The sequence below is a fragment of the Dasypus novemcinctus genome, chromosome 9 (genome assembly GCF_030445035.2).
Source record: "Dasypus novemcinctus isolate mDasNov1 chromosome 9, mDasNov1.1.hap2, whole genome shotgun sequence".
Taxonomy (NCBI): Eukaryota; Metazoa; Chordata; class Mammalia; order Cingulata; family Dasypodidae; genus Dasypus; species Dasypus novemcinctus.
This window is the reverse complement of record NC_080681.1, coordinates 88,348,883-88,363,394: the sequence shown is the minus strand read 5'-3', so window position 1 is coordinate 88,363,394 and position 14,512 is coordinate 88,348,883. Positions and strand designations below refer to the sequence as shown.

The following is a 14,512-nucleotide window of genomic DNA, read 5'->3' as shown; positions in this document are numbered from 1 at the left end:
AGCTCCTTAGTCCACTAACCACTACATAAATAACAGAGGTGGATCATGATCTTTCGAAGTCTGTTGGTGATTGGTCACTGTGCATTTGTTTTTCCGTTCATGCACAGACAGTGAAGGGTGTAGTTGTGTTGCCTCCTTCTCTTCTGGTGATAAATGTACATGATATTTTACAAAAATGGATACTCCAAAGACAGAATTGGCTAACAAAATGAAAGGGCAGCAAGAAATGCAAAGTGATAATGCTGGAAGTGAAATTAAATTAGAACATAAATAGAATTATAGAAGAAACAGTTGATTGTGGGAATGTCAACAGTGCCACTGTTTGAGAGGCTGTCAATATGCAGCCAGAGAAACTTTTTTAAAAAATATTTTTTATTTATTTCTCTCCCGCCCCCCAGTTGTCTGCTTTCTGTGTCCATTCGCTGTGTGTTCTTCTGTGACTGCTTCTATCCTTATCAGAGGCACCAGGAATCTGTTTCTTTTTGTTGCGGCATCTTGTTGTGTCAGCTCTCCATGTGTGTTGTGCCATTCTTGGGCAGGCTGGACTTTTTTCGCGCTGGGTGGCTTTCCTTACGGGGCGCACTCCTTGTGCATGGGGCTCCCCTACGCAGGGGACAGCCCTGTGTGGCATGGCACTCCTTGCGCACATCAGCACTGCACATGGGCCAGCTCCACATGGGTCAAGGAGGCCCGGGGTTTGAACCGTGGATCTCCCATGTGGTAGGCAGATGCCCTAACCACTGGGCCAAGTCCGCCTCCCAGAGGGACTTAATGGAAATGACCTTAGCTACCTAAATGAAGAAAAGTGCTGTAATAAACAGGATGAAACTGTTGCAGAGCAGGGAATGCCAGCAAAAAACTTCACATTTAAAGAACTCTCAAAGATATTTCATGACATTGAAAGCACAAAGAATAAAATACTGGAAGCTGATCCAAACTTAGAAAGGAGTGTGACAATTCACCAAGGCATAGATAAGATGCACGCTCTACATTATAAGTTACATAAAGGAGACCAATACTATTCAAACTATTCTTGATAATTTTTTTACAAGGGAATAAAACATTTTAATTCTCAATATTTGGATGTTTTATATTGCAGGGTACTAAATAAATACTAGTTTTACTATTTTTTCATTTCTCTCTACATTTAAAATTGACAATAAGAGAGTTTTAATGTTTTGACAAAATAATTTTGAAGGTCATGGAATAATCACAATTTTTCCCATTGATCATTAAGATCTCTCTGCTGGGTTTCAGCTTGCAGGGTCATTTTAATTCATTTTTGCAGGGTCCTGCACTACCATGCAAAACAAGGACTTCTACATAAAAAGGTAACATGTAATGATATGTATGTGAAAAGGTAGCACGGGGAAAGAAAGGGGATTTCAAAAAAGAAAGCTGAGGAGATTGGCTAAGGATTTGGAAATAAACAGAAAACATCACAAATTACACAGAATAAATTTTAGATGGATTTAAAGCATTACATGTAAAGAATGAAATGATGTAATTACAAAAAAAAAATAGGCTATCCTTGATCTAATCTTAGTGGGGGAAGGACTTTAAGAATTCTATAATAACTAACTTTCCTTTGTAATCATTTTAAAGCCTTTCATAGTTTAGATTACTGATTCTTCACAACAACCCGATGAGGATAAGGTAGGCACGATGATTATCCCCTCATTTAAAAAAGGTGGAATCTGAGGAATCGGGAAGTTAAGAACTAGTTCACAGCCAATAGCTAGCAGGCGGCAAAGCCAGGGTATGAACACAGGCAAGCTGACTCCAGAGGCCCTTTACTTAGAAGTCTCCACTGCCTCCTAGTGGTGTGTATCTAATACATGGTTTCTTCATAAAGGAAAAGATATTGAATTTGCAAAAATTTACAATTTTCTATGTTAAAAAGAACGTAAATGAAACTAAAAGGCAAAGGACAAACTGGGAAAAGATATTTGCAACTCCTGACATGACAGACAAAGGGGTTAACTTATACCACTAGTTACCAGGTCAGCATGCTTTGGGGCTGGCAGACCACCATCCAAATTCCAGCTTAATCACTCGCTATTTATGTGACCCTGGGCAAGTCCTCTAACTCTTTGCTCTAGGTTCTTTATCTGAAAATGGGCATTAATGAAAGTGCCTACTTCACAGGGTTGTTTGGACGATAAAAGAAGATTATAAACGTGTATCACTTAGCAGAGTGCTGTGCACTAAGAGGGTGGGCAGCCGTTACCAAGCTTTTATTATGTTATTGCTATGTAAAAATGCTTGCACTTCAGGAAAGAAAAAGTAATAAAACCGAGAAAAAAATGGGCCAAAAATACATAAAGTTCAGTTCATAAAGAATAAAAACAAACGCTCAATACAATAAACAAGAAATACAAATTAAAATGACAGTCATACTATTTTTTTGGCACATCAAGTTGTTAAACATTTTAAAAAATGTTAATGCCCAAGGTTGGTGAGAGTTAGGAAATGTGTATCAGTGGGAGTGACAATTGCTATTTCCTACCTGGGGGGCAATTTGTCAGTATCAAAAGCCCTAAAAATGTGTATGCCATTTGATGAAGAGAATTTAGGAAGTTATTCTAAGGAGATAATTAAAGAGGTATGCAAAGATATATGCATGAGGATGTCTACTGCAACATTTGTAGTTTTCAAGATAAAAAATTTATCAACAACTTTGATGTCTATCTCTAGAGGGTTTTAGATGAACAAAAATTAGAAAAATTGCTTACAATGTAATACAATGCAGCCAACAAAAATACTGGTAAAAATGAATATCCCCCTTGGCCCAGCTATATCATTTCCTGCTTGGATTGCTCCCTGACCCAAATCTCTCTCTCTCAATCCATTCTCTTCACAGCAAAGTCAAACCTAGTCACCTCCCTCCCTTGCTTAAAGCCCCTTGGATAGCTGCTGGTTGTGAAATCCCAAAATGGGCCTCCAAGGCGGGAGTCTCATCATTCTCTTCCCTTCACACTCCAGTAACACCAAACCGACTCCACAGGCTTCTTAGCAGGCCCTTATGCCCGGTTATTCTCCCTAAGGATCTCACATTTCATTGTGGGGTTCAAAAGACTTGTCCCTCCCCTTGCTCCTGGTGAACTGCGCTAGCTTCACGTTTCAGTTTAAACTCGATGTCAGACACTCTTTCTGACCTATCCCCCTCCACCAGTGGTTGGAATCATCCTGTTCTCTTCTCCTTTGTGGCGCAGACACAAATGTTACTAAATGTTGCTTATGCGATTGTCTAATATATTTCTAGTCTATTAGTGTTTAAATTCCATGAGGGCAAACATTTTCTGCTTTAGCCACTATTTCCTCCATTGCACCTAGAATGACTCATGACATTGGAGCTCGACGCATATTTGTTCGCTGAATGGAATGATTAAGGGAAAATCATGCAACTAACTGTACACTGAGTCCACTTCTACTCACTGTGCCCACCAGAACTAGACACATGAGCAGACTGCCCCCTGCTGGCGTCCTGAGTGCCGGCCAGCCCCATCCCCGAGGGGCGGAGTAGAGCTCGGTGGGGGCGGCCCTCCAGGGTCCCCACGAGGGCGAGGAAGAGTCTTGGGAAGAGCCGCCCTGGGTGGAGGTGGCGCGTCTGGACTCCTAAGCCCTGGGTGGAGGGCAGGGCACTGAGCCGCAGGGCTGCCCGGGAGGCACCTCCTGTGGGCCACCCAAGGCGCAGGGGCCGGGTGGGTGAGGCAAGGGCCGCCCCGGGGCTGAGCGTGAGCGTTTGGGGACGGCCTCTGCGTGAGAACTGCTCTGCCTTCAGCCAAGACGGGGCGCGTGGGGCGCACCCTTAAGGACCGCGTGGGGAAGCGTTGGGGAGCCGGATCCTGCGCATGTCACTTGGCAGGGCAGTGCTCACGCTGGAAACATGACTCTCTCCTCCTGAGGGGACCCTGGGCCGGGTCTTGACGGTGTGACTGCCCACAGGTGGAAGGACTGTACCCACATGGGCTCTCCCACAGGGTATTTGTCTACCACATGGGAGGTCCGCGGTTCAAACCCCGGGCCTCCTTGACCCATGTGGAGCTGGCCCATGCGCAGTGCTGATGCGCGCAAGGAGTGCCGTGCCACGCAGGGTGTCCCCCGCGTAGGGGAGGCCCATGCACACGGAGTGCGCCCCGTAAGGAGAGCCGCCCAGTGCGAAAAGAAAGTACAGCCTGCCCAGGAATGGTGCTACACACACATAGAGCTGACACAACAAGATGCCGCAACAAAAAGAAACAGATTCCTGGTGCCATCTGCTAAGGACAGAAGCGGTCACAGAAGAACACACAGCGAATGGACACAGAGAGCAGACAACTGGCGGGAGAGGGGAGAGAAATTAAAAAAATAAAATTAAAAATTTAAAAAAAACAAGACTGCACCTTGGGTTGTGCTGCCACCGCTCTCCTGTCAAATCCTGACTGGACCAGTTTATTAGCCATCCCATGTCTTTTCCCTCTACGATATCAAGTTCTGCCTACTTGGTCCCAGAGGGTGGCTCCCATCCAACAGGTGCCACACCCATCCCTCCCCCCCTTTTCTTCTGGGGCACTGAGGCCCTGATTGTACTTTCTGAAGCCCTGGAAAGCCTTCCCTGGCTCTTCAGCGATAGAGCAATTTCTCAATGCACTTCCTGTACCAAGCACAGGAGCCAAATAAACGTGCTCTAAAGGAATGAATTCATCCATTTATTCAACTTTCACATGTGCTGTGCCTTCTTTTGACTCCGTGCCATGGAGGCCCTGAAGGGAGGGAGAGCTGGGGCAGGGATGTACATAGCCATATAGGAGCAGGTGTAAAGTCTAGAGTTTTATTTTCAAGTGGTGAGGGGGAGCTATTGAAGGTTTCAGAGCTGGACATAACTGGCCTTAACATGTGCAAAATCTTGGGGATGAGACTGCAGACAAGGAGTCAGGTTCGAGGTGGTGCGAAAGTGATAAGGTGGTAGGTATGAATTTCACTGGATGTGGTTTCTGAGCCAGGGAAGATGGTGGCACTGTCAGTTGAGACTGGGTTGGAGAAAAAAGGGCAGAGCTCACTGCCCAGGTGTGGAGGGAGAGGAGGAAAAGACCAGGATGTGAGGGAAAGGGTGCTCAGCTACTGATTCATTCTTGGGACAGGAGACTCAAGAATGGACCCAAGGAAGACGGATCATCACTCCCTACCCATGCCTAGCTCCTTGCTTAGGGAGTGGCCTCTATCACCCTCCAAAGTTTTTACTTCAGAGTCCAGGCTAAAGCCAGAGAGAAACAAGCAGAAAAATAAAGAGCCAAAGATGGACGCAAAGTCCCTGGGGTGGGGGGTGAAAAGGCCCCCTTCAAGTAGCTCAGGCCTGGGCAGCTTGCGCTGGGCTTGTGGAAGATTCCCTCTCACAGAGGCTACGTAATCACCTCAGAAAGCAAACTCCAGCACGAGGAGGGCTTGTGGTCTGTGGGGCTGGAGCGCCAGCCTGAAACTACTGTCCCCACCCCCACTGCATAGGGACAGGTGCGCACTGGTTTTTTCCCAAGCGCCTCAGCTCCAGGAGTGCAGACCTGAACAGGTCCAGGGCAGTTGGCTTCGCCCTGGGTGGGGCCAAGTGGGACCCTCGCAGGAGGAATCTTGCTGGACTCGCAGCCGCTCCCGGACGCTGCCTCACTCCTCCCAAGGGCTCATGTCTGTGTCAATGGCCACGCAGTTGTAGGCGGCGTAGCGGAGCTTCTCCTCGCATACCTTGGCGCTGCCAGGGGTGGGGCCCTGGTCAGTGCCAGCTGCACAGGCCCCTCTGTCACTGCCAGGGGTGACAGGGCTCCAGCTTGTGCACTTCATTGCTGAAGTTCTCCCCCCCCAATCCCCACTTTCTAGGAAACCCACCTGGCATAATGCGGCAGGAAGAGGGTGCTGGAGCAGGTGGAAGACTCTGGCAGTGCGTCTGTGGTCTCGTATCTGGAGGCGTGGAGGGCCCATGGATCAGGAAGAGTTGTAGTGTACACGCAGGACAGGGGTCTGGTGTGTGAGTACGGGGGAGCCCCTTCGAAGCTCTCCGCCCCACTCACCCCAGCTTGTCTGGGTAGATGTAGATCCGTGCTGGCAGGCGGCTCCGGCCTGTGACAAAGCGCAGGAAGCGGCTCCGGTCCTCTGTATGGAGGAGAAGGAAGCTGCGTTCCTACCACTCTGCCCTGCGCCTCTATCCCACGAGCAGAGGATGAACCCAGGCACCAGCCTGCCCTTCCCCACTGACCGTTGGTGAAGTTGTTCAGTGCCTCCCAGAAGTACTGCACCCGCGTGTCTGACGGCTCAAAGTCCTCAAACCGGGCTGGTGGGGCAAGGTCAGTACTCACTGTTAGTCCTGCCGTGCCTCGCTGCCCCTCCACCCTGCCTCACCACCTGAGACTCACTGAGCTTGCGCAGAGCATCCACGGTGACCTCAGGATCCCCGCAGACCTTCTTTTCCAACTCTTGCCAGGTCAGCAAGTCCAGCACAGCCTGTGGCACTACTTTCAGCAGACCTGCCTGCATGGCTGCCACCTGGGGAGGGGAGGGGTGGCCTGGGCTGCAGGAGAGGGCATAGCTCCCTCTCAGTGCGTGGTGGGAATGCTTGGCCTCCATTCACGGAGATAAGTGGGGGAGAGGGGTCTTTGCTCGGCACTGGGGTTCTTTGTGCCCCACTGACCAGCAGGAATGCGGGGTGAGGACGGATGGCACCTGAGTTCTTGGGACTGGGTTCTGGTGGCCCATCAGGCTGGGCTGTGCCTACTAGGGGCTAGGCTTGGTGGGGTCCAACGCTCGCTGTTCCACTGGCCTCTGGGTAGTACCTGCTCCTTGCTCTCCTCCAGCCGGGCCTTCTGTACCAGTTGGATGAAACGGGAACGGTCCTTATAGCCCACCACAATGCCTGAGCCCCCAGGGATCAGCTCCACCACTTGCTGGTCACTCAGTACTGTGGTGAACGTTAGCTCCTTCCCAAACTTGAACTCAAATGTCTCCTTGTCCATTCCTTCCATCACCTCTAGGAGCTTCACCTGGTGGTTGGAGACGCATGGGGGTCAGATTTTATTGTGCCTTTCCTCCAGATGTTCACAGGGAAGCAGAGGAGACAGCCAGGTAAGACGGTCCCCGCACAGGCGTGAGGGCAGTGAGGGTGTCAGCACAAGGCCTGAAAACACGGGACAACACTTAACCAGCCTTGGAGGCCAGGGCAGGCATCCTGGAGGAAATGGCACCTGAACTGAGACACAGACCTGAGACCAGACCTGGCTGGGAGTTGGCTGGGCCTCAAGGAAGCATCTTGGAGAAAGGGGAAAGGAGCAAAAGACCTGTTTGGTATAGGTATCCAGTATATTTAATGAGAAATGTAAAAGTAAAATAAAAAAATGAAAGACCTGGCTGGCAGGAGTGGAAAGCTCCTGAGTACCCAGAGGTACAGGGGTCGTGTCAGGTCTTCCCAGGTTCTGCATTTTATCCTAAGCCCACAACACAGTCATCAGAGGGTTTCAACGAGAGTAAAACAATTACTCAGGCTGCTTAGAGAGCAGCTGCCTGAGTGGAGACAGGGACACTGGCTTTCACACCAAGTGGCTGGGCCAGAAAGGAAGACGGGCTGAACCAGAGACAGGCGTGAGGATGGGGGCAGTGGACAGACGCAGAGACCTTTAGGAGGGAGACTTGACGGAATGTGGGGGGAGTGGGAGGGGAGGGAAGGAGGGCTCGGAGGGCTCTGGTGGGGGAGGTGGTGGTGCTGGGACAGTGAGCCTAAGAGGTCAGGAGACCGGGGGAAGATGAAGAGCATCCTGAGCCCGAGGTGCCATGCGGCAGTGATGTCCAAGGGACAGATGCACATATGGCCCCAAGCTTAGGAGAGGCTAGGGCCAGAGGAAGGAGTTTGGGGGCCATCAGAATAGAGAGTAGTTGATGCCATGAGGTCGATGAGATGGGAGAGAGAGCATGCGTGTGCTAAGAGGAGCCGGTGGTGCGGGCCAGGGCCCCGGGGAGCCCCTAGGGGCCGGGTGGAGGAAACAATGGCTCCATCCAGCCCTACTCACCAGCACAGAGTCCACAGCCAGGAAGTCCTTGCTCCAGCTCACCTCCTCACCAGAGAGCTGCTTCCACACAAAGCCAGGCAGAGCCAGCACCTGCGGGACAAGGACTCACCACTGCCTTCTCACCCGGAACTGCCCTTGGGGGGCCCTTCCTTCCCTCCACGGCCAGGGCTGCTGCACCAGGCGACTCACCAGGAACTCCTTACCCCGAAGGGCGGCCCCCATCAGCTGTCCGATCCACTCGTACTTGGCAAAGTCTCGGCAGGAGGGGTTGGGCACATACATGTCCCGGGCCTCGCCGGTACCGTTGCCCTGCCCAGGGCCAGAGCTGTCAGAGAGGCAGGGGACAGACCCGGACCCCCCCGAGCACTCCCCGAACACCTTCCACGGGGAGCCCTGAAGGAGGCCCTCGGGATGCACTTCCTCTCCCTATCTGCCAAGAGGCTGCCCAAGGCAGTCTCTCCTCTGCCCCTTCTCTTGAGCAGCCTGGTGGGGACAGGGTAGCAGAAACAAACGGGGAGGTGGGGGTGGGAGATTACCTGGTTGGCTGTGCGCACAAAAAAGGGCAGAGGCACAGGGGTATCGGCTGAGCTGGGGCACAGCTCTTCTGACATGTCTGCCAGGCTGTCCCGGAAACCGCCCCCTGAAATCACAGACGCCCTCAGCACTGCACTCAGGAGCCCAGCGCCCCTACCCTGGGTAGCTGGCAACTCCAGAAACCTTACTGCCCTAAGTAGGGCAACAAGCAGGACCCTTGAGGACCTCTCTCAGGGCCTCACCTTGGTCAATGATGCCTTCTGCAATGAATTTACACTCCCACCACTGGTCATAGCGCATGGGCCACCTGCAGGGGTGGACCTCGGTCATCACATTGGGCCAAGGCTCAGGGCGTTCACCAGCCCCGAGACTGGCCAGGGGTAGGGCAAGAGCTGGGTAAAGGAGGTGGAAGGTGTCAGGGTGAATGTGTGGACAGACCTGTAGTCAAGGGGCTTCTCGTATTTGTCCGAGGGCTTGAGACCTTCATAGACCTGGGGGTGGAGGTGGGAGAGGAGTCGAGGTCAAGGCCTGGCTCCCCTCTTGCCTCAGCTCCCAGTCCCCTAGGCCCTTCCCTCAGCCTCTCCCAGTCTGACCTGGGTGAAGACTGCGTTCTTGCAGGCGGGGTCCCGTGAGGGGCAGGCCCGGTGCTCCATGGCAAGGCGCCGGTTGATGTACAGGCGTGGCATGAAGCTGGGCTTGCTGCTCTCCGAGTCACGCAGGCACTGGGCCACCAAGCTGGGCCGCTGGCGTGACAGCAGCAGGAATTGTTTCACTTGCTGATGAGGAGAGAGGCCAGAGCAGGACCAGCGGGCAGTCAGCCTCCGTCCAGGTCCGGGAACCTTCCTTCACGTATGGACCCAATTCTACCCCTCACATTCAGTCCATCCCGCCCCTGCCTCCAGCCCCTCCCTCGGTCCGGCCACCAGGGGGAGCTTTCTAAAACAAAAACCCAGCGCTGTCATTCCCTTGCCCGTGGTTCTGGGACAAAGTCTCCGCTTCACAGCCTGGCTCACAGGACCCTCTGCTACTGGCCTTGCTTCCTGCCCACCCCCTCCCAGCCTCATCCCTGTGTCCTGCTTACACCTACCTGCACACTCCCTCTAGTCTACTCACCTCCAGCTGCGGCCAACTCCCAGCCCACGCCATTCATGCAACCCGCCTGCCCCTGCTGTCCCCTCTTCCCCTAGCTCGTGTGCATTCCACGCATTCAATGGGAGGCAGTCCCCAAACACTCCATTTTCACCATTTGTACCTGGCTTTCTCCCTGTGCTCCCAGAGCCCAGCAAAGGTCTATAGCAGGGTTTAGGAACTCTCTGCTAAGAGGGATCGACTACATGAACAAAAAGGGGAGCCCACTGCCAAGGCCTGTCCTGGGTGGGTCAGGCTCACCTTAATATCACTGAAGGTGCCCAGTGTGTGGTCCCAGGCAGGTACCAGGTGATGCAGGACACTGTCCAGGATCTTTATGAATCTAGGGTAGGTGCGTAAAGATAACTGCCGCTAAAGAGGTAGGCCTGGAAGCTGCAGACTCCCCCTCCCCAACCCACGGACAGGGAGGAGGCAGGGCCCAAGGGCAGCTCTGGCCCTGTATGACCGTGGGGTCCGTCTCCACACAGACACACAAGGCCCAGGGTTGGGGGAGGGGAGGGCCGGCAGGGCCAGGGCTGCAGGCACCTCTGCAGGAGGACAGCTCTGCGGTACAGTACTTCCGGCTCTGTGCCTTCCAGGCGCGGATATCGCACCAGACTGGCTGGCTGGAACAGGTCTGCGTTCAACCCTAGATCCCGCTGCCTCGATGACTTGATCTTGACCCCTCGAAGACGCACGTCAATCCCATCATCTGCAGGGAGGGGTCAAATTGAGGGGATTTTCTACACCTGCTGCCTCCTTGGCTCCCAGACTGAGGAGGGGTTCCTTATTGCTGTCTCTGTCAACACTTGGCGCCTAGAAACTTGGGTCTTCTGGGATTCCCTTCTGCTCACCCAGTTGTGATTTATATAATTTTTGCTGGCTCTGGCCACCACTCTGCCGCTGGAGTCCCTGAGGGTCTCCACTCGGTTCCTCTCCCAGATGAACCCAACCACTGCTATGCCTTTTAAGGCATGGCCCACCCAGCCCAGGCCCCCAAGTCTCAGGTGCTAGTTTCCTCAGCCGCCACTTTCCCCCAACTCCAAGCGCATCTCCTCCACTCTCCTCCCACTGCTAGCTGCCCCATGCTCCCCCAGAGCCTCCTTTCCCTCCCTATAGCCCAGGCCCCACCTCGGCACTCCACGATGCGGATTTCGATGATCGGGAGGTGAACGGTCATGTCCTCCAGGACAGAGACATCTCCAATCAGGGTCCTGGGATGGGTGTGAGGCACCATTGGAGAGCGAATCATGCCCTCCCCAAGACTTGTTCAGGTCCTAATCTGCATTCCTGTGGGCCTGAGTCCATTTGGAAGTAGGACTTCTGAAGATGCTATTATTGGTTAAGCAGAGTAGAGTGGACATGGGAACAGACGTCGTAAGTCGGCAGAAATAAAAAAGCAGATGCAAGGAGAAAGACTGCTGTGTGGCAGAGGAGTCCCAAGGATTGCAACAAGCCAGTACCAAAAAGCTACAGACTGGGAAAAACCTTGGCCCGTGGAAACCTTGGTTTTGGACTTCTGGGCTCCCAAACTGTGAGACAATAAATTCCTGTTGTTGAAGCCAATCAGTTTGCGGGCTTTGTCACAGACACCTGGTAAACCAAGCCCGGCACCTCTGACCCCCTCCCTCCAGTCCTTCGAGGATTGCCAGGAGCCACCCAACCCAATGCTTCCAAGGCGGGCCAGGCCCCATTGCGAGGATCACCCGTCCCCCCGCCCTGGGCACCCCAGGCCAGTTTGCTCACTCGTCAATGCTCACGTCACTCAGCTTCTTCAGGTTGTCCCCTTCGCCCCCATAGACCACCACCCGCTTAGGCATGAAGTTGTCATCTGTGGTATCCACTGTGAGTAGCAGTTTCCTGGGGAGTCGGTGGTACACATGGGTCTCCGTTACCCACAGGCAGATGGCTCACCTGTCCTGCCCTGCCCCAGAGCCCACTCACTTGACGATGGTGCCCTTCTTCATGGTGAGCCGTACCCAGTGCTGGCACTGGGACCCATCACTCTCCCAGTAAGTGTCTGCATTGCTGTCTGTCAGGCAGGACACATTGAATTCCTCCTGGAGAGGGGCAGGAAGTCAAGTCAGGTGGCCCCATTCCCCACTTTGGCTTGGGAGCACAAGAGAAAGCACAGTGGAGTTGGGTTAACAGGGCAAGTGACAGGGTGGGTGACTAGGAGTCCCTATAGGACTGCCGAGATGAGTGGCAGGACTGGGTCTGAGATGGGGGGGTGGGTTGGGTTTGGCCTAGACTGGAGGTGGGGGTCCTGAATCTAGCCTTGAGGGATGTGGCTACATCTTGCCTGAGGCAAGGGGAGTCCCAGAACCCACCGTGTAGGAAGAAACGTCTATGCTCTCCACGTACTGCTTGACGCTACCCAGGTTCTCATCCTCTTTGCCCAGGTGGTCGTACAAGAAGTGGATCAGGTCTTCATCGCACTCGTAGGTCCATGTCGGGGGCACATAGCTAAGCAACCCCAAGCCCCTAATTAGGTCAGACCCAGACCAGAGCTTCCTCCTCCCGATTCCCAGCCCAGCTCACTCACAGCAGCCTCTGCACAGCTTCCGCGTAAGCCTCCGCTGGCTGAGGCCTTGAGCCGAGGCGGTGTGAGTATGTCAGGTCCACCACCTGCTCCCATCTGTGGGCACCGGGTGCGGGGTGGGATTAGGAGGTATCGACGGGCAGCAGGACACCCCCTGCAGGCCCCGAAGCCTTCTCCAGGGCACCAGCTCCTTCAGGTTATGCCTTCAGAAGCCCCATCCCAGCTCCTTTCTGCTTCCCCCCTTTTCGGCCCTTAAGCCTCCACTCCAACACCTCAAGCCCCGCGCCAGAGGGAGACAGTTTCCTCCTCTACTCCTAGCAGCCTGCCCCGCGCCTTCAGGGCAGGACCTGAGCACTGGCCGATAGTCCACGCCGAAGAGCTGCTGCTGCCGCTGGAGGTGGTCGGGGGTGTCGATGGGCACAAGGCGGGCCCCGCCCTCGGCCGGGCGGCACACCAGCAGCCAGCCTTCGTCCAGCCCGCAGTCGCCCAGGTGCTCTGCCAGCTGCTCCTGCCAGGGCGCACCAGATGGGGACAGCGGTCAGGGAACCGCCCAGCGGCCCGCCCGGCCCAGCCCGGGGCAAAGGACACTGCACGCGGGGCCAGCTCAGTCTGGGGCTGGGAGGGAAGAATCAGGCGCTTCCCCGGCCTGGGGTCTGCGGCGGGGCCCCGGCAGGCCGGGCCGCACCTTGGTCAGCTTCACCCAGAGCCCGTGGCCGTTGCACAGCTCCTCGCCCGTGGTGCGCACACAGGCGCCGCGCCGCAGTTCGATGCTGTCGCGCGCGGCGCGGAGCGGCCCGGACCCGGTTCCCGGCGCGGGGCCCGTGGCGCCCACACGCAGCCCCAGGCCCTCCGCCTCCCACACCGGCAGCAACACGCGCGGCGGCCCCGCCGGGTCCTTGTAGAGCTTGTAGAGCACCTCGCGCGGCACGAAGGCCAGCGCGGCCGGCAGCGGGCGCCCGGCGCGGAGGCTCCGCGCCGCCTCCGTCAGGAAGCGCACGCGGCCCAGCAGCTGCCGCGGGGACTCCAGCGCCGCGCCGGGGCCCGGGCCAGCCATGGCTTCAGGGCGAGGGCAGCGCCGCGGCGAGGCGGCCCCGAGAGCGGCGGCGGCGGCGGCTGCGGCTGCGCGGGCTTCCCCCCGCGGGCCTCCCCCCGCGCCCGGCCCCGCCCCCCGCCGGCCCGCGCCGTAAGTCGTGGACTAAGCGCCTCCTGCTCTCGCCGCTATTGCTCGGTGTACTCGGAGCTCAGCCGTAATACTTACCGGTTTCGTCCACCCAGCCAACCAGTCCCAGTTTCCGTCGTTCTAGCTGGTCAATCTTTCCCGGCTTTTACTCTCGTTCAAGCCATTGTCCTTTCTAGTCTGGGTTATTGCAATAGCCATAATAGTCCAGCCTGTTTTGCCTTCCCAGGCCACCCGTCCATCCCGTATCCCAAACAGTCATACTACCACCAGAGGAATCATTTGAAAGCTCAGACCATTAGAGCATTCCTGCTGGAAGTCCTTTCTGGCTTCCCATCATAAGGCCATATAACTAAAATGTTTGGGAGAATCACCCCCAGCCCTGCCATGGATAGCGTCTTGGGTTATTCTGGCTCAGACCTTGTCGGTTCTTCTAATCCAGGGGTTCTTAACCAGGGAGCTGCGGAGCTTGGATTGAAATTCAAAAAACATTATTCTTGCGTGGATGTGTTGGTGTGGGTGTGATATATTTATTAAATAATACACAGTATAGTGTGGGCTTGGTAAGGAGTCTGTGGAACAAAAAAGGTTAAGAACCCTTGTAAGACACTCAAGATCATTACGCAGTTTCTTCTGGTAATTCTGAATCAGATGAGAGAAGAGGTCACAGTGGTGGAAAAGGAAGGGGCAGAAAAAGACAGATGGACAAAAGCTGTTGGTGAAGTAGAGTCATGGGAGAAATGGAAATTGTCTTGATGTGGTTTTCAATTAAATGAAGTTATCAAGAAAGAAACAATAAAGGAGCCCGTGTAATTTCGAGCTTTCCATATTTTTCTCGTTCGGAAGCTGGGAACACAGTGCCTTGCCTCGCTTCCCTCCACGCTTTTGGCATGCCACCCCTCTTCTACAGGATACTGTGAGCCAGCGTGCTGCACAAGGGCCGGCACGGCAGGGACCCGGAGGACGGCTCCAGCTTCTACGCGGTTCCGTAACAGCCATTTGTTCTTTCGTGTCTTCTCTTCACACCTGTTTTCTGCTAGGAACACCGCCCTCCCTCCCGCCTCCCCAATTAAGGCAGGTGCGTTTGCTAGTTGCTTCCAGCTTTTC

General features: G+C 54.4%; 1 protein-coding gene across 1 annotated transcript; it reads right to left on the bottom strand.

Moving 5' to 3' along the window:
• Positions 1 to 4,678: 4,678 nt before the first annotated feature.
• HECTD3 (HECT domain E3 ubiquitin protein ligase 3) lies at positions 4,679 to 13,366 on the bottom strand. The gene is made up of 21 exons (XM_058303693.2): positions 12,914 to 13,366; positions 12,576 to 12,736; positions 12,232 to 12,324; positions 12,017 to 12,152; positions 11,631 to 11,746; positions 11,433 to 11,546; positions 10,818 to 10,900; positions 10,233 to 10,398; positions 9,948 to 10,029; positions 9,152 to 9,334; positions 8,997 to 9,049; positions 8,801 to 8,865; positions 8,561 to 8,664; positions 8,214 to 8,333; positions 8,025 to 8,114; positions 6,798 to 7,004; positions 6,381 to 6,510; positions 6,224 to 6,298; positions 6,039 to 6,120; positions 5,857 to 5,928; positions 4,679 to 5,722 (listed from the first exon to the last, which is right to left on the bottom strand). Exons 1-21 carry the CDS (start codon positions 13,280 to 13,282, stop codon positions 5,638 to 5,640), a joined length of 2,586 nt encoding a protein of 861 aa, XP_058159676.1. The 5' UTR covers positions 13,283 to 13,366; the 3' UTR covers positions 4,679 to 5,637.
• Between the last annotated feature and the right edge of the window lie 1,146 nt (positions 13,367 to 14,512).